This window comes from Pezoporus wallicus, unplaced genomic scaffold (genome assembly GCF_028554395.1).
Source record: "Pezoporus wallicus isolate ANWC-B61680 ecotype Strahan unplaced genomic scaffold, APGP_CSIRO_Pwel_v1 contig_2384, whole genome shotgun sequence".
NCBI lineage: Eukaryota > Metazoa > Chordata > Aves > Psittaciformes > Psittacidae > Pezoporus > Pezoporus wallicus.
The window spans coordinates 6,457,842-6,477,977 of NW_026640488.1; the positions used below are offsets into that span (position 1 = coordinate 6,457,842).

A 20,136-nucleotide genomic window follows, 5' to 3' on the forward strand; every position below is an offset into this window, starting at 1 on the left:
AGACCATGCAAGATACAAACTAAGAAGCAAATGCACTTTGCAAACTAAACCAAGTAACATTTTAATGCTTGCCAGGCCTAAACATGAAAGCATACAAACAGGTAAAGACGTCTCATCTATTTAATGCAAAAATAAATTGCCTGGCGATTACATAATATACTGATTTTCCCTCTTATCTTTTTTTTCTAACTACAGCTTAGGCCATGAACATCATAAATCAAATTCTGACTTTATTTGGTGAGGCATGTACTCAAGCATTCGCATCTAGCAAGCTCTTACTTAAGCTTACTGGTATACAATTTTCTCTCTAGTAAAGCCTAAAGGATATTCAGGATTATTTTTCCACGTTTATATAACAAGATACTTATTAAACTTTTGCAGAAATTAACAGAAGACTACAGTTAGTAGGAGAAGTCAATGTGGTGTAAGACTTGACAGTGGGTCAGACATATTTTCAGAGTAATTGCATTATAATTAGAGCTGCCAAACTCACTGAACTAAGTTGAACCCTGAAGTAGAAAGGTTTGTGTAACCTTTATAATAGGTTCGAGGTGGGGTTTCTTTTTCCCTTTTCATTCATGCTGAAAGAGAAGAAAACCCGAACTTTCCATTATATATCTAGAGGCTCTTGTTAAAAACATTTCTGAGGATAGCTTTATTCACTAAAGGTTTTTATCATATCTTTTGAATTATATCACATACAATGCAAGGAACGAAGCAACATCTGCTATCTATGAATGAGGACCATTTCAATATATACTCAAAAAATATAAATTGTAACAGATTTAAAGCTAGTATGTCATGTTCAGTAAATGGACTGTCAACACTTATTTCAGAATATGAGTACACTGCTATAGAGAAATGCATTTTGTTAGAAGCTCAAAATATCAAAAGCAACACTGAACAAACTAAAAAGCAAGACAATGCATCTGGGATCATGCCAAGGTACCACTGTGCTTGTTAGGCAATTGCAACAGTCATTAATGATGTTCTTTAACATCAAAAGAAGCTCATGCACTTGAGAAAATATTTTGAATATATTAATCTGCAAAATAAAACATTATTGTGAAGCAGAAAGTTCAGTTGTGAACACATTCGCTCAACTTTTTGTTCTAGCTGTTTTCCAGCCATTAAGATCACAAAATTCAATAGCTCTTTTTTTTTCTTTTTTTTCTAATAGGTTTAGCATACCAGAGCCCTGAAATCAGTTAAGAACTCGAAAAAACTCACCCACAACCTCATTCTTTCAATCAGATTTTAAAACTTGATATTTTTTTTCTTTGAAGAATGCTGGCAATATGTACTTATATTACACAAATTTGTCCATTTGAGTGTCTATTCAGAGGTTTCAAAACAATTCAGTGCAAATCAAACATGAATCAGCAGTGGACTAGAAGACACAGTGGAAGAAAAAAATAAGTTTAAATTAGGAAAAAGTGCCAAATGACAGAAGAGCACTCAATAAAACTATTTTTGTTCTAAACCCCATCTTTTTAATGGGAACAAATTAAGGAAAATTAAAATCTGTTAATGAGACAAGAAAACATTTCAATAGAAAAGCCTTATCTCCTTCACCTCTACTTCTCTATCGTTGTCACCTAAATTTTCTAAAAGAAATTTTGCTGTTAATAATTTAATCTCAAATTAGCTGAAAGGAAATATTTAAATAAAGTCAAAATAGCCAATTGTTAAAAGCTTTGTAATGTAATTTTTTTTACTTTAATTTACTTTAAATTACTGAAAGAATAGATGTAGGTTGGTGAATTGTACATTACTAAAAAAATGTAACAAAGCTTCAAATAAATGTGCTACTGCAGTATGTGAAAGAATAGTTTTAAATGTGAACACTAACAGGTAGTTAGTAGGTCTGTGGATGTCTTAAAATTGAACTTTGAACCCTCAAGCATAAGGTCACTACTTCTTAGCTGCAATTGGTATGGACTTGTGTAAATTCTGATATAAGTTGCATTTCCTGAATTCTTCATTAAATAAACTGACACAGAATGGAAATTACAGGAGACTGATTATGCATTGTGTCTCCACATACAAACTATTTACATTAGGAAAATCAGGGCAAGGATAGTGCGGGTACTAGGGGCTGGAAGGATGGGTCCTGGAAGAAGAATGGCTTTCTAGAAAGAAGAAGGGGTCTCTGAAAGAAGACATTTAAAATCCTGGCTGATGGAAAGATTCTGGAAATGAAGAGAGATCCCGGATATCAGTGAGATGCTTTCACCCAAATGCAGGGAAACTCCAAAGAACCATTGCCAGAAACACCCAATATGCACTGCGTGCAGCTGCATGGCAGAAACCAACATGATTTTTTGCCTGACTGTCCCAGGTCAGCAGTGACCTCCCTACTTGGAAGATAAGTTGAGATCTAGTGAATGCAGTGCTGGGTGGGAGGGTGAGAGAGTGGGTGCAAGAGATGAAATCAAGTTGAGTAAAAGCTCTTATCTCATCTGTTCTTAAACAAATTTCAGTATCCAGATGCGCTACAGGTTCTTGTTTATTCTGTCTTGCCGGTTAATAGTTACAGAATAGGCTGAGCTTCACTGCAGATGGCAGGTTTACGAGTTCCTATTTATTTTAGATAGCTGAAACCAGAAGCTAAGCATCCTTTATACCCAAAAAGAAGCAGAAAGAGGACTGATCTGGTGCTTGTTTTCTGGGCAGCTGGGGATGGGTGGAAGGATGGGTGATCTGAGTTGCCAGAAGGTAAAACACGATGAGGTGTGCAAAGTCTTAAAGTTAACAGGACTTTGTGCGTCCTTAAAAATGAGCACAACTTCTGCATTTACCCCATTGACTGATCTCATCTCCTTTTCCAGTGATGCAATTGGTAAGTCTACACTTTGCATCATGCATATTTGCTCTTATCCATAAGACTGAACAGCAGGACTAGCAAAAACATAGTATTCTACAATAGGCAAAAGATCGTAACTGCTATTTGGAGCACAAAATGGTACCCAGACACTGTCAATGAGACAGAGGTCTCCCCAGTCTCACAATACGGGCACAGTACACAAAAGCCTTCTTAGTTTCTGCTTCCACATAACCACTGTAAAAAAAGACTCAGAAGAGCTTAGGAAAATAAAGACCTGCACATTCCAGCTCAGGGAAATCCCTACATGCACAACTGTGCAAGCCAGTGACCTGGATAGACCAAATCCGGGCACATACTTGAAGGAGATTAGGACAAAAATAGCACATGGAACAATGGCTAGGCTTGGAAAATAAGATAGGGTCCTGCAAGTGCTTCCTCACTTGTCTCTTAATTAACATCTCTATCACTAGTGATGGTGCCTCCCATTCTTTCTGATTTTCCTTTCTTTCTCATTCTGCTTCTAAGCAACTCCCTAAGTCATCCCACTCTTCCCATCTTCGTTTATTTCGAACTTTGGGTGATCCTTCACTCCAATACTGCCTCAAGACTTTATGTCAGTACACTAAGCTTGTTTCTTCTTCATTTCTCTTTTGAAAAAATATTGGAGCACCTGCTGAAGTTTACAGTTTTACCCATTTCTGTCTCAAAACTAAAAACAAAACAAAAATATGATGAAGAAAGATATTTATTTTATTGTGTCCTTTTTTCTCATTTGTTTTCTTACTAAGTTATACAGCTAGCTCCAGATAAACTTCTTAGGCCTTTCATTTTTGGATTCAAGATAACTGATGTGCACATGCAGCCTAGAACACTTCACGGAGTTCCATTTAAAGAGTATGATTATATTCTTAAAACAAGAGTTAAACCAAATTTTGTATTTTGTTACTATAATGGATGATATTTCAGCAGTGATACTTAGCTTACTCATATTTCTCATGCCTCCTGGCCTTTGGCCTTGTAAAGAAATTATATTCAAATTTCAGTGTTGCAGTAAAATGTAGTAGTGGAAAAGCCCTGTATTTCGCTTGCCCTGACAATCTGTGAGGATGGGATTATAGTGTTAATTCCCATACCCATACAGGATCTTTTTTTCTTTCTCTTTTACATAACTAAGCAAAAGTAATCTTGGTCCCTTGGCAGTATAAATCTTCAAGAAGAGTTCATTCCTAGGAGTTAATTCCTAATTAAAAACAATTCAATTTTGTTGAAGCAAATAAAATTTGTCTATTGATTGTTTTCAGTGTTAAATACAGGAGTACCAAAAAAAGAATGTACTTGAAAGAACACACACAAAGACAAAACACAACTGCATCAGGTGAACCAGCTTCCAGCAGAGAAAACGTTAATTTTATTTTGGTAAAAAATAAGGAAAATGATACCACATTAAAAAAACAACAGTGGACAATGACAAGGCTACTACTCACAGAGATGCTTCTCAGCTCATTACCTTCATTTTATTTCATGCCCACTGTTAAGCAGATATCCCCTCATCTATGCCAAAGATGCAAAAAACTGCAACTGCATTAATGTTATACTACATGTGCTATCAAAAGGGCCACATTAACCATGGGTCGTCAAGTGTTTTTCATTCAGGCTGGCAATATAAGCAGATGACAGATCTATCTATTTATTTATTGGTACTACATGAAATTGTAAATTAATGCTTTAAAAAAAATCTCAAGGCTGTACTGTTTTGCAGAGGGGTTATAGCATAGGGAATATTTAATTACACATTCAATTAATATTTGATTACACAATCAATGATACTGCTGAAGGCCAAAAACTTGACCTAAAGGAGTATTTCAGAGTAGTTTTAATTGACTTGTATGTCTGCACACAGCTCAATGCTTGCAGTGGTCATCTCAGTCACGCTGCTCTTGGCAAATTCAGATCCATGGTGGCCTAAAACCTCATGCCATGATAGCTCTCTATGCTGGAGCACCAAAGACGGCAAAGATGTTTAACAACAACTTTCTATAGACATCTGGGAGTCACTTAAATACAAACCCACTTGGCCACAATTTTTTTTCTCCATTTGCAATGGCTAAGAAGCAGTGCAAAACAACTGTATTTTCCAGCAGCCTAATCTCATGCATGGTTCAAAAGGAAGCTGATTTATTCCTACCAAACCCTTTTCAAAGATAAACTCACTTTTGTATGACAGCCTTTACTAATAGTTCCACAGTTTAAGTGCAACTGCTTGCTCCTCTGAGCAGTAACAAGGTCTTTTAAGTTTCCTTTTTTCCGTCATACTTCATTTTCTTGAATATTCAGTTGAAAACACTGAGGAGCCAGGAATGTATTTTTTTTTGTCTTATGTACAGCCATATGCAGCTTGAGGAGTATTAGAGTAAAAAAGAACAATAATATCTCATACTACAATTGCTGCACTTGAAAAATACAGCAGTATTTTACTGGAGGCACATTTCAAAACCCATGGCAAAGAAAACATCCTTGAACAAAATAAAGCTGGTTTTATTCAACAATAATCAGTGTTTGAGATTACTTTACTGTTCTTAAGCAAAAATCTTACTTCCTTCTAGAAACAAGCTGTTAAAAATATTGTACAAATTGCCATCACTTACCTCTCCTACCATTTCTGCCTTCATTTGTGGATTTGTCAGGAGGGCAAGGGCAACGTCCTTCGCACTTCACTGAGATTCGTTTTCCTGAGACACACGCTTGATAGTCTAATTTGCACTGTAAGGAGAGAGAATGAATATCATTAACGTAAACATCTTTTATAATAAAAATCATAGCTCTTTAAGTATTTTGAAGCAATCTTTCATGAAGTGCTTAACTCTCCGCAGATACAGATGATAGGAGAATTCCGCAGTATATGCTATCTTTGTATCAAGAATTAGATTAGATAAAGCTACAAAGTTTTTGTTCCCTCAGCTGGCTACAGTTTCCAGCTCAACTCAGGCATGTATGCACTTGCGGTGTTAGACTGATTTGAGTATGCATGTTAAATGAAGTAGACTGCATTGTTTTTTATTTGTATTATATGAACAAATAAAACAAGGCAACAAAATTCAATATTAGTAAAAAAAGCAGGTGAATTGTTACAGAATTTATCACTTAATTTCTACCTTTAAAATGACAGCAGCAAAAAGCATAATACACAAGCTTTGCCTGATGTAATTCTGCACAGCGACAGATAGCCTTTCCCAATATAAAAAAAGATTTAATTTGTATGGCTCTGATCTGTTTACTTACAGCTCCAATTCAGAAACCATATAATAATTAAATCTAACCATGAAATGGAATTGTTGTTTCAAACATATAAAAGTAACAGTTAAAGACCATGTACATAGAAAATAACATTTTTGTAAGCATTGCAATTCCTACTGAAAAGCTGAATTTATTCCAAAAGAAAAGTTCTTGATATAAAGAACTTTCTGACGGATGCTTTGCCAATGTAATATTAAAAAAAAACCCCACAATTCCAAATGGAGTGGGGGAGAGAAAAAAAAGTTAAATATCTACAAAGAGCTTTTTCAGAAAAGGACAGGAGGAGATGGTTATGGAGAACACTTCATCCTTGAATAAAAGATGGAAGATGTCTCATTAGTTAGGTAAGCATAGTCAGAAAACCAGTGCAAGTAACGAAAATACTGACATTCTATGCATCTCAACACTTCAGAAGACCAATCTCCCCAGACTTTGCGCCTTATATTCCCCTGACTCATCTTATGCTTGGGTATCTAACTTCTGTTTACTGCAATTCCATTACACAATTATCAGTATTTCTGGCAAACCCTAAAGTTAAAGTTGCTCTGTCTCTTCTCAAATTGGGGGGGGGGGGGGGGGGGGGAGTGGAGGGGGGAAAAAAGAGAGAAGGGAGGAGGAGTACTGCAGCTATATAAGAATAAAGGAGCCTCCTGAAAGACTGCACCTGAGGTTTCCAAAAGTATGCAGACCAGAGATCACAGAACACTGTGAATTTACAGAACTATCTCCACCTTTTACGCAGTCAGACTTCTAACCCCGTAACACTGTCATGCAGCTCTCTACCTAGCACAAGCCGTACCACATCACTGTATTGAAATACCTTTTTGCACCACTGGCAATACCAAAAGGAAGACATTTTAGGAGAGAAAAGAATACCTCAAATTTGGTGTATTTACATAAAATCATTATTATAGTTCAGTTCTGACTGTGCTACCTTTTGCTGAAAAGGCATGGTTAAAGGATAACAAAGCTAAAATAATCTAAAAAAAAAAATCACAACAGCAGATCTGCTCCAATTGAAATCTATATGAAGAGCAACAGTACCTCTTAAAGGACCAGAAAATTGAAGCAAAGCAAACAGCTCTGCATAAGCTGATTATGAAAAAACTGAATACCTTTCGTATCCCTGCACAATTAACCTGACTGGACAAGGGAGTACTTGCATTAGCTATGATGCCCACCAGACCTATTCCCAGGCAGTGCATGACAATTCATATTTTAATACCTGAAACAATCTTCAAAGTTAGTAGAATGGTTCACAAATACAAATTTAATAGGTATTTCTGTTAAAAAGAGATATCTTCCCCTTTTAAGATCTGAGAATTTTTACTATTCAATCTTAGTAGCTTAAGGAGTCAAACCTACAAATACCTGTGCTTTAGGCTTTGATTACACCTGTTGGGAGACTGAACTTAATGAAATCACCACTTTTAAAACATCAAAAATGGACATATAAAACCCATTTCAGGTTTATTTTACTGAGATCAGCATATGAGTGCAAAACAAAGGAATACTTTTTTTTTTTAACATTTCTTTAATCCTTTCCTTGAGACATTTTTTACAAAATCCAGTGCTTCTGTTTCGCTCAAATGTTGCTGAAGAAACTAGTAAATACTTCAAAGCTGCTGCAGCTAATGATGAGCTGTAAGCTTAGTCCTTTCGGTTTATTTTTCTTTAAAGTTGTCCACTCTGTAGTATTTGCAAGTAACATTACCCTTTTCCATGCTACAAAAATATAATGCACGAATCCTGCCACAGGCACTGATACTGAAGTTAGTGAGTACAATGTCAGCACATAACACTTCCAAACCAGTACTCCCATTCACAGGTATGCTAACATTTTACACTCACTGAATTCATTTTATGGACAGGCAGGCAGCAGAGACAGATTCCTTGTCTCTAGAAACAAAGCAAAATCCTGATGTTTGTATAAGTCAGGAATGAAACGAGAGGCTGTTTTGAGAATTTTGTATCAGCAGCTAATGACACCAGCAATATAACTCTGGCTCAAACCTCTTTTGCCTGTTGTCCAAATAAACAGTACACTGGGATACTGCAAATGCAGCTCAGCTAAATAAAGGTGGGCCAGACTTCCCTCAGCATTACTCTCAAACTGGCAGAAGAGCAAGCAACAACCTAAAAAAGTCCACAGAAAAAGAAAACTGTGGCATACACAATACGAGGACATAATGAGAATAAAGGAGAGTGTTTGGAACAGTGATGAAATAATTTGTTTTACCATGGAAATACCTGAAGAGGTTAAAGAGCAGAAAAATATATGAACTATTATGTTATGTATAGGAATAAAATAATTCCAATTTATTTGTCTTTATTAGTGACTTTTCTATATGCAGAGAACATTACGAATTTTGCAAGAAATCCAACTGTTGTATTTCACAATATTCCTTATTTATGCTGGTTTTATAAACTTTTAACTGCTTGTGCTACTTTCATCACAATCCTTTATATGCGTGAAAAAAATACCATTTTACTTCTGAATATATCTAGATTTTTTCCTCCTGCTCTTGAATTCCCTTTCCCCTTAGCATACTAGTTTTCCACCTTGGAATTTCACCATGTCTCATTTGTACGTTTGATTCTAAGCATGCCTCAACTCTTGGAATTTGCCCACATTTTGTTTCAAGACAGAAGAGTAAGTATTTCTGACTTCAGAGAAATATGCTGAAAAGTGCTTAAAAAAGGAATAAATCATTTCAGTACAGACAAAGAATAAGTACCGTGTCAGGGTCTCTTGGCAATATATTTCAGCATGAAAAATTCTTCATTTATGTACTGTCAAGCATCCCACAGAAAAATGCAATTTCTTTACTCATATTCTGCCTGTTTGAAAACCTGTTCAGTCTTAAATGGACTTGACAGTCTTCAACATTTGCCTAAGGTAGTTGTTTAGTGAACTAGAGACAAGCAATTAAAATCTGTGGCAAGAACATATATGTCATTTTTAGACAGGTTTCTTGCAGCTTTACTGTTATTAAAGATGAGAACAGTTACATTTCTGAAACAATAACACTGTATGTTATTTTGAGATACATGAGCTCTGCTCTTAGAACTACCTGTTATAGAGTTGGAAAGATTAAATGACAGTGATACATTTTATTAAGCTCTGCCACCTTCCATTCCAAAGTAGCTACCTCTGAAAGGTTTCCAACAGATCTCTGGATATTATACATATAGAGCCTAGTCTGCTCCCAAATTGAAAAAAAAACAACACCCACTTAGTCTTCCATAGCATATAATGAAAACAATAAAATACAAGGGGAAAGTACTATTATTTTTGTGTGCATTTGATTGGCATGAATACAAGGTCAGGATACACTTTATTTATTACATGAAGTTCTAAATAATCCCAACTTCCCTTGTATTTGTAATATGGTGTGGTATTTGTAATATTTGGTGTGATATTCACCAAGTTCCACGTGAATATCACACATTTCCATATATACATGGTTACCTTCAGAAAAACCCCAAATGATAGTCCCGTGAACAACTGACTAATTTTTCAAATATGAATGACAGTGTGCATGACATTAATATATGGGGAGGACACTGAAAAAAACTGTGACTTGGGAAAAGCTTCTGATGACTTCAGATACATAGGAACACTCTATAAAAAGGAGTAGTAAGTCAGCACAAGTGTCACATATACAGCTAGGTAAAATCTCCAGGATATTCAAAGAATATTTGTACAGTCTAGAGGTTTTCAAATTAGCTGAATTTGATATTTATATCTTTGAACACTTGAGCTGGCTAGGCATACTTGCAGCCATTGAGAAACTGTGAAGGACAGAATATGCACCATTGGACTGGAAATGCATGAAAGATTAATAAAATTAAAAAAAAAAAAAAGGAAGGAAAAGCTGTTCTCAGAAATTACATAGAAAAAAAACCAGCTTTTGATTTCTGAGCACCTGGAAGGAGATGGACTACGCTATAGGGTTTTATTAGGCAAATCATAATAGTTCTAGTTTCACTCTATGGACAAACATCTAGAAAACACAGATATACTAGACAGCAAATACCTTGATTTTATCAAGGCATGTCATACGCCTTTACATTCCAACCTGGTAAACCCTACTGAAAAGTATGCTATTTGTGTGCTTATACTGTAAGATGAGTACCAAAGTAGTTGAATGTAATACTCAGGGAATAGTGATCGATGCTCACTTAAATGGGTAAAACAAAAGGCTGCACTGAGTAGACTTTGCAAGGGTAAGTCACAACCCTGGAACTATTCTGTCTTTTCATTAATGGCTTAGAATATGAAATAAAAGATAACCTACTAAGCAGGGAAGAGGCTGGAATAACTTTAGAAAATAGGAATATAATAAAATACTCAATGGAATAGGCTAAAAATATAATGTATTTAAATACAGAATATGGCTATGTTCCACTATTAGATATAATAATCACGTTCAAAATACAAGCTATGGAACAACTGGCTAGACATCCATTTCAATCAAAAAAAATAAAAATCTAGTGATCATTATGAACAATTGAATGGGGTTTAAAAACACTAACATATGAGGACACATAAACAGGATTTCAACCTACAAAGCATGTAAAAGAATTCCACACAGATCTGGCAGTGCTTAAAATAGAGCACCTTTAGTCCAGCTTTGTGAACAGGGTTTCCAATAGGAAAAGAGGACTAGAAAATAGAGGAGTCACCAAAAAGCTCAAGGAGAAGGTATGTTCAGTCTAGAGAAAAGAGGATTCAAACGACAGCTGTCAAATAGGTAAAAGGCACCCGAAAGATACCTGAAAAGAATACCATGACAAATGTTACACGAAATAATTGACTTAAATTGCTGAGGAAAAGTTTCAGATTAGATGCTAGGAAGACTTTCTAATAATAAGGGTAGTGAAGTATTAAAATAAATTGTTGGAGAAGTTTACTGAATCTTAATGATTGTCTTTACAACCAGAATTAGATAAATCTGTCAGGAATTACAACTGCGTAGTTTATCTTGCTTTGAGAAAATGGGTGGACCAGATGGCATCAAGCTTATTCAATGTGGAAGTATAGGACAACCTGCTCTGAGCATGAACCAGTGTCATGAGATTATTGCTTGCATAAATCTTGTTCATTTAACTGCAGAGATTGAAAGACATGAATGAATGAACGAGGGAGACCAAGTGTAAGAAGAGAAAAATAATGCTTATAATGCTTATGCTGGACCATGGATCTTTGATAACTTCAGCAAAATTCTGTGTGGTACTGAGTGTATTTGTGCTCTCCTGAGCTCTTGAAAACCTGAGATCTGATTTGGGAACATGGTAAATATTTTTAGATAAACTGAAAGAAAAATGAATTTAATGTATAAATGATTTGCAATGTGAAACATGAAAAACCTAATCTTTAACTGGGCATCCAAATTTCTGGATAATTGTTTTGTTTCCATCTGTCTGTAGAATCATTTTCTATCTGTAAAACAACACTCATCATGCAGAGGGACTATGTGTGAGACAGTGTAAATTAGTTACTATTTGCAGAATTCTCAAAATCTACAGGGAATAAAGACGTATTAAAGCAGATGATAAATTTAGTTTAACTGTCTGGCTACTGTATAATAAAAGATATAAGACTGTACTAAGCAGTGCAGAGAAAACAAATTGCTGATTAGATACGAGAGAGGAATGTCCATTCTTTGTTTTGAGTGAAGAGCTCTGTGGAAGAAACGGCAACATAATTAAGACTGCAGTATATGTTGCTTGTGCAACATTAACTTGGGCATTCCCCAGCATTTTGTCAATTGTGTTCCTTTTTGAGAACGCTATTACCTCAGTGGCAAGACAATATACTTTCACTCAGTAGTACTGTCTTGCCAGGAATATCTAATGGCTTCTAAACTAATTAAAGCTAAGTAGCAAGAGAAATGGCATGTATCCTTAAAGCAAGGAACAGAAGCTCATCACTAGTGCCTTCAGGAGCTGTCTGCAGATACTCCCTCCAAATCTTCCTTCCCTTCACCTTATATATACTGGACAGATGGAAGCAGATGTGGTGTACTCCTACAGTATACAAGTCAGCAGAAGCTATCTGTCAGTGCATTCTCCTGGATCTCCAATGTGTACTCTGTCCATTACATGCTTCAAGCCCTTGATATTGAAAGAATGAAATTTGTCCAGATATGTCAACACACCCTCTTCTACCATATAAACATAACCTCGCAGTATTGGGTGAAGTGTGAATTCAACATAGTCTTTTAGAAATTTTCATGTGCTGAGGTATGAAACACAGGAATGCTTTCTAGAACACCACCTCATTTAACGCTGAGCATTTAGTAAATGACTTTTTAGACAACCAGTAGCTAACAATTACACAACTCTACAAAGCATTTAATCTTTGAAAGGTCACTGTCACCTTTAATTGTACTGAATGAAAACTCTGTATAAGTCCATGACTTTTTTGTGCATATATAATTAAACTGGGCATGCTATCTAAGTCTAAGGAAAAAAAAATATTAACAAAATTTTGTTCACTCAGCTCTAATCAAGCTTCCAGGGTACACAAAAGAAAAAAATTGTGATTTAGCGCAGGTGAGGCAGGGAATATCAGTAGGCATTGGAGAATTCAAAAATTCTGATCTATAGATGCCTTTTTTCCTGTCAGTAACTTGTTAATCATGTGTATTACTTACCTAAACAATAGGACTTTAGGTAAAAAGCTTTTCAGCACACAAGTACTACTATTTAAAATGAAAATATTTCAGAATATTAACCATTAGGACATGCAACCAGCATTTTGTGCAGAGAACAAAAGGAAACGTGCCTACTGAATCAAGACCCTGAGTAAAGAAAGTCTTCTGTGACTGAAAGAGAAATGACGATACTTAATTTACAAAGCTATGAGCTATATAAAACAATTTACACGACAAAATGAAAATCTGCATACAAAGATTTCTTCCTGTTCACTTTTGTAGCTCTTGCTTGTTTTCAGCACTCTGCAGTGCAACAGCACAAAAAGAAAAGCCTGAAAACAGGTCAACTAGCTATTCAGCCTTTTTTGGACACCCTAGAAAACATATTAAGTCACAGAAACAGGCAGATAAGATGCCTACTGAGATTACTTAAATTAGACACCTACCTGTCTTTGCATTCATATGTAAAGGCTTTTAGATACATGATGCTCAGGAGCTTCGGTAAATCCTACTTAGGACCCATCTAATTTTTAAATCAGCCATCTGGGTTTTTAGGCACCTACTGGAAACACATACCTCAACATCTTTTTCTATATATTTTGAAAACAGGTGAACTAGCATTTTATACCACTAAATGAGAATGTAAAGCTTAATTTATGCTAAATGACAAAACCCTATGTCTACTTGAAACATGATTACCAGTAACTTAAAAAAGTATTAGTAATAATGCTTCTAGTCATTTTTTTGTGTAGAAAAAAGTAATATATTACCTCAGATCCAAATTAATATTTCAACATTCCTTGAAGACAATAAATTCTGTAAAAAACAAGATATTTCAAATACAAAAAATTATAAAAAATATTTAGTGTTTTTAAAAAAACGATTAACAAAAATATAACCATATTACTCCTACCTATATTATTACTTCTGATCTTGGCTTATTCCAATATTATGAACACTGATGCAGTTTGAAATCACACAGCTTCTTGTAAGCATTCTTAATATTAAAAAAAAATCTCTTTCTGACATAATACACACATACACTAAAATCTATAAATCCTGGCTCTTTTACAGAGTTCTTGCCCATTCAGTCCAAATTTCAGCACTTCAGCAGGCTCCTTTTTTCAAACTTTTTCATCATTTTTGGCAGACCCAAGCTACAGAAGCACAGAATGTCACTCAACACTGTATGTACATGAGATCCTTGGTGTACCTCATTGCCTGTATTACAGTTTCATAATTTGGAGGAAATTTCTTGAAAAAAGAAAAAGAAATACCTTTCAGAGAAAACAAACTTTGTATTTTTCAAGGTCAAACTTCAAACTTGAAAAACTAACATTCAAAGAAAAATCTAAAATGTGAGCAAACCCATTTAATTCTCCTAAACCATCACCTTAAAAATTGAGCACTACCCTGGCGCAAAATCAGCTTTCAGCTGACAAGCAAATTGTCAGCAATTGGCAATGGTAAAGTAAAAGTAATGGCAAAGCCATTGGCAATGGTAAAGTAAAAGTAATGGCAAAGCTATAAAGCCTTATAAAAGACACAAATAGCTTGCAAAAGCATGGGATTTTTTGTTAAAAGAATCTGCTTACTGCTCATTAGCATGCATTATCACTGTATTTTTAATGTGGTATGGCTTCCTAAACCATGCTGGCTGATTGCATTACAAATTAAACAAGTCCAATTTATCTAATTACATCTAAACTGAAATATTTATAAAGTTATATGTGAGCTAAAATAGCATCTAAAGGGCATGCTCATTATTCTTCAATTACAGGAAAAATAATGAAAGTAATAAAAGTAATGTGAATGGACCTAGCTAGTCCACGCTGGATTACCCTGCCCAAATTTCTAACACATTTATACTATATGAACTGGGGGGATTGGGGGAGAAAGGGGAATAAAAAAATCTGTATGGTTACTCACATTTAGGTGAAAGCTTCATCAATAAACTACAGAATCACTGTTGAGATCAGAAGTTAGACACTCCCAGGCACTCTGTTTTCTTAGCATCACATTGTCTCTACAGCTGTCTACTCTGTTTTTTCACCCACCTAAAAATGTATGCTAAAATTCATTTGAACTCAAAGTACTAGATTCTAGTTATTAAACAGTCAGAAAGAGAAGGCTGTGTGTGCTATCAGTGAAGGAATTTTTTTATTATGTTCCACATTCATAATAGTTCGCCCTGTCAGGGAAAGAACATACTGTTGTACAACTGGGAGTTAATACGCCAAGCATGGCTGGCTTTCCCTATATTACATATATCTCTTTTTGAACTTAAAGAGATTTATGTGCTGTAGAAACATACAGAACTGTGCCTAAATCCTTCCACTTTTGCTGTTAGTACTTGACTTCTAAAATATACATAAGATTTCCCTGCTCTGTGTCAGACACATATGGATTAAAAACATGACAACACAAAGTCAAGTCTTCACATACCATGCTCTGAAGGAAGAGCTAGATTGGTAAATTTTGCTACAAAACTTAGTTTTCTTCTAGTAAGTCCATGGTGACCTATGATGTTCCTTATTTTTCTGGAACTTTGTTGTCATTCAGAAGACCTACCTCTGATACTCAGTCATTTTTTTTCAGATCTCTGTCGCCCTCTCAGTTCTCATCAATGTTCAGATATCTTCTTTTGGGACTTAAGTTATTTTACTTTTATACTATTTTCCTTATTTACTCAGGATCCCATCCAAGAGAACATCTGTTATGAAATACTTGGCTTCACTTTGATCTCAAGATTAATGTAAAAAAACAAGCAAGAGAGCAAGAAGCACTGTCAACTTGTATGAGAAAGGTCTATTATGTTTTCTTAAATTTAGAAGAAAACATCCATCTTAAAAGTCATTGGACATGTAAATAAACAGGTTGGATGGTTCTTTTCTTTGCTAGAAATGACTGAAGCTGAGGTAGATCACAACCACACCATTGAAGAAAACTGTTGAAGGTAGAAACAAGACAAGTTTCCTGAAAGACTGTTTTTTCAGGAGACCCTTTAAGGATTCTGTTTGAGAGCTGGCTAAAACATTTGAACATATCTGAATATCAACTTTTCATTTCTTCAAGGTTTCTTCTTCCTTTTTTTTTCCCTGCTTGCTTGTTTTTCCCCTAAGAGGGAGGGTGGCAGATGTATATTAATGCTTCAGAGTTCTGATGTGAACATGCCGTGAAACTCACACAACCCAGAAATTTCTGGAAGAGTGGCTTTGGATATTTTAAAGTGACATTGTTTTGGGAGGAAAGTGGATGTGCATCCCATTAGAAACCTGAATCCCGGATAGCTTTCTGTGGTTCGGTTGCATTATTTTATAGCCAAAAACTTAATACACCTGAGCTGTGCTAACATGTATTTGGTTGTTTGGGTTTTTTTTGGTACTATTGTGTGGCTACATATTTTATCCTACAGGATAAATTCAGGAAAATGATCACTTTTAAGGACATAAATTTACTGACTTCTATGGCACTCTGGTGACAGAAAAAGAGCAAATGCGTTCTGAAAAAAAGTATAATCATCCCATTCACATACCTATTACAAAACAAGAAATGTCTTTGTTGTTACATTTTCTTCCATTTCCTCATGTATCTGGACTACTGCCTTGTGTACAAGGACAATTTAGGTAACCATTGCTCTCCCTCACTTCTGGGATATTGGAAGGAATGTTCCAAGGAGAACAGAATGACATGCCTGGGATGGGAAGTACGGCTGTCAGAGACATGGGAATAGAATACACCCTTCACCACTAAACTTCTTCCTTTTACATAGATTCTCCATACCACCTCCTTCACTGGCACACTCTTTGGGGTCATCTTTCAGAGCATTATTAATGTAGTATTTGAATGCTTTCATGAGCCAAGATCTGAGCCAGTTTTCATGTCTGCCATTTGCTACTTTCATCTTCTTTAATACCACCGTCACTCTACAGGCATAAATATGCCAGTGACAGCACCTGTGTCCAGGTCCTATGCATTTCTGCCTGTGTATGACAGAGATACCTTCTAGAAAAGAATTCTTGTGCCAAAATCATTCTGATTATTTTATCTGTATTTAGAGTTATGATATTTTGAATACTGTTTTCAATAGATTAACTTCTGCTGGTTAAAGCTACCATTCAGAGAAAGACTGCTCTCCAGAGAAGTACAGATGTCTCCAATGCAACGTTAACAGTTTCAGAAACCTGAATCTTCAGCTATCTTCTCAAGTTCACTTTAAGCAATTTGATTTTTCTTGTTTTGCTGGCTGTCTCATTTGACAGTTAATATCCAGTTTTAGATTTTCATGTACAGGTTCTGAATCTGAGTTTTTTCTGTGTTCATTATTTTGTATCTATATACTGCTGCTGTGATATAAGAATTATTTAATAAGCCCTGACACTTGTTTTACTTTCCCTTATTTGTCCTTTTATTTTATTGGTTTGTCCTTCCAGCCTTGATTGTTTATATTCTAGAGAAAACTGTTTACTGTTTTAAAAAAAACAACGTAAAGGCATTACATAGATTAAGGTTTAAGAAAATATTTTCTAGTCCATAAAGCAGCATTTTTTAATTTTGATAGAAGTATTAAAGTTTATTTATGTTTTAATAGAAACACAATATATAATGTCATATTAAGGAAATAGTATTATGGAAATGAAAAAAAAGGAACCAAATTCAATTCTTGCTATTATAAATATGTCATTCTAGTCTAAGATATATTGAGCTGCCCAGAATTTCAAAATACTGAAGGTTCTATAAAATAGTTTGTAATCTAAGATACCATCTCTATACCTTTAGCAGCGATTTAATTTTAACACAGTTGATAAAAAAAGAGAACCGCTATATAGAGTTTGGAATTTCTAGTGCATCAGCCTATTTGACAAACTTGATTAAATAAAGTGAAGCACCCCTCTCATGTTTCTCTTTTTTTGAATGCAATATCCTATCTGTTTTAAGGTTCCAGATAAAATTTCAGGCATTATTGGCAAAAACCATTGATGACAGAAGCTGGCAAACCAGTCAGTCTCATTTCCCGATATTTTATCAATCTTTTTAAGCATATAAACAATAAACAAGGAGTTTCCAGTATTTCCGTAAAGATCAGTTTGTCCTGATAAAGTACACTCCATGGATCAAACAAGCAAGACACATTTTGTCTCAATGGCTACCTGTCAGTCTCATTAAAAGAAGGTTTGCTTTGGTTTTCAGCTTGGTTGTTTTTTTGAGGAGAGTTTGATTTGTTTTTTGTTTAGGTTTTTATTTGGGTGTGTATGTGGAAGAAAGGTTGGTCATGTTTGTTTTTTCTTTATCAGTCCACAACTTTGACTTGTAAATGTACCTCAGCCAATCCACTTTCTAGCAATCTTTTCTGAAGTAGAAAGAAAATGTCAACATCTCAGGAATGTGACCTGAAAACTCACAATAAGCTCATAAGTAAATTTAAACCAATTCAACCTTTATAATAAGAATATGTTTAAAATAACATCAAAAATTAAAAATGTTGATACTTAGTTTTAAGTGCTTCCTCCAAATAATGTTTCATACCAAAAACACTGCTAAGAGATAGATTTTTAACGTGAAGTCTTTAAAACACCTGAAATGAATAAAGGCAGCCATGATTTTAGAAAGCAAAATGTTAAACATGGAATTCCTGAGAAGAGAATCTAGAAATTTCACGTAAAATTATAAACAATATTTGGATAAAGTAAGCAACCAGTATCAAAATCCCCCCTCCCACAGTGTGATTTTACCCAATGGCTCTCTTTCAGTCTTCTAATAAAAAAGGAATCATAGTTTGAGAGACCGAAGAAGGTAACTGAATATTAAAATTACCTAAATTCACATACGTATCTAAAGTCTATCAAGAATAAATATACCCTTTACTGACTGTCTGCATTTCTATAACCTTTCCACCTTAGTCTGAGAAGGTAGTTTAGATCCATTATTTCTGCAAAACATTGTTTTATTGGTAATTATAGGGATGTCATCAATCACATGAAGTTTTCATAGGCAGGAAGAAAAAAAATCATAACAATTTCACTGTTAACATGAAACCAATGTGAGCAAATTGTTGCTAATAAAAAATTGATATACGACTTACTGCCAAGATGATTCTGGAATAAAATCATGGGGCAATGGCCATATTGTAGACTAACTTATTTCTGTGGTGTTTTCCTTTCAAAATACCAAAACGTTGCTCACTGATCTAATTTACAGTTAGATTTTGTTATAGTGGGACTACTTTTGACCACGTTCAATCTAAGAGAGAAAATTTCAGCTTATTAAAACAAACATCAGAACTGTTAATTAAAATACGCAAAAACCACCCAAAAGACAATTCATCTGATGTGTGACTATTTTTTTACCTTGTGGCCTTTTTTCAGAAGGCCCTGAGATAATATAATATACACTATGGGAGAATTTTCCCAACAGATACATCCAATCTTGAGCAGCAGCATCTCCTCCACAGTTACTCCAGCTTTACTGTATGCATGCTGGACAGCAGTGAGTTGCATCCCTGGGTAAAGGAACAGCAGGAGGTGGGTTGCTGCCACAAAACACTTCATTTGAGCTGTACTCCACATCCTTTTTATTTCCATATTAATTCCAGGAAAGATGAAGCTAGAAAAATGCTGCAAGAGCCGTCTTGGCAGCAGTGACCATGGTTTTCCTGGATAATACGTATTATGCCAAACATATAGGGGTACCAAAGCCCAATGCCACAGGACTACTTGAGTATTTCTGTCGTTAAAATGAATAATAAACTTTCAAGTGCTAAAGTTTAGAGAAATGCAGAAGGTAAAACTAGACTAACAAGTGTAAAACATATACAAGTGTCATTTACAGGCTATTAACTAAAAATCGTTTTACCACCACCCTGGCAAGGACATGGCATGATCTCTATACTGAATTTCTTCCCACATAATAATTAATGTTCACTTTGAACACTCAACATTTCAGCATGTTTTTATTTCAACATTCTTGTAATGCTAATAATGAATATCTTACATCTGCTACTTTTCTTTTACACTGACTGCATATGACTAACTGTAGGCTGAGAACACAGTAAACATAGCGTGGCCTGAAAAAATAAATGGGAAACAAAACATGCTTACCTGACTGGATCAGTTTAACTTAGAAGTTAACCTTTCCTTCTACATTGCCTACCTATTATATAACATTTTTTCTCTCCAAAGCAAAAAATGTGTGTGAAATACCTACAGTTACAGAATTTGACAGTAACATTTGCATGGGCTTGGCCAGCAAAGGGAGGGCATACTCCCAAAGTAGCGTCCATCCAATAACTGCCAGCTGCCTGGCTGTGTTCTACAATACTATTTACTGACTTGTTTTCAGAAAATGTATTCTGCA

General features: G+C 35.1%; 1 protein-coding gene across 2 annotated transcripts in view; it reads right to left on the reverse strand.

Annotated features, from left to right (window-relative positions):
* The window catches only part of SPOCK3 (SPARC (osteonectin), cwcv and kazal like domains proteoglycan 3), a 187,032-nt gene that overhangs the window by 45,022 nt on the left and 121,874 nt on the right, over positions 1-20,136 (reverse strand). For both annotated transcript variants that reach the window (XM_057419064.1, XM_057419063.1), the window contains exon 6: positions 5,473-5,587. In XM_057419064.1, coding sequence (XP_057275047.1) covers positions 5,473-5,587 — 115 coding nt within the window. The remainder of the gene's footprint in view (positions 1-5,472; positions 5,588-20,136) is intronic.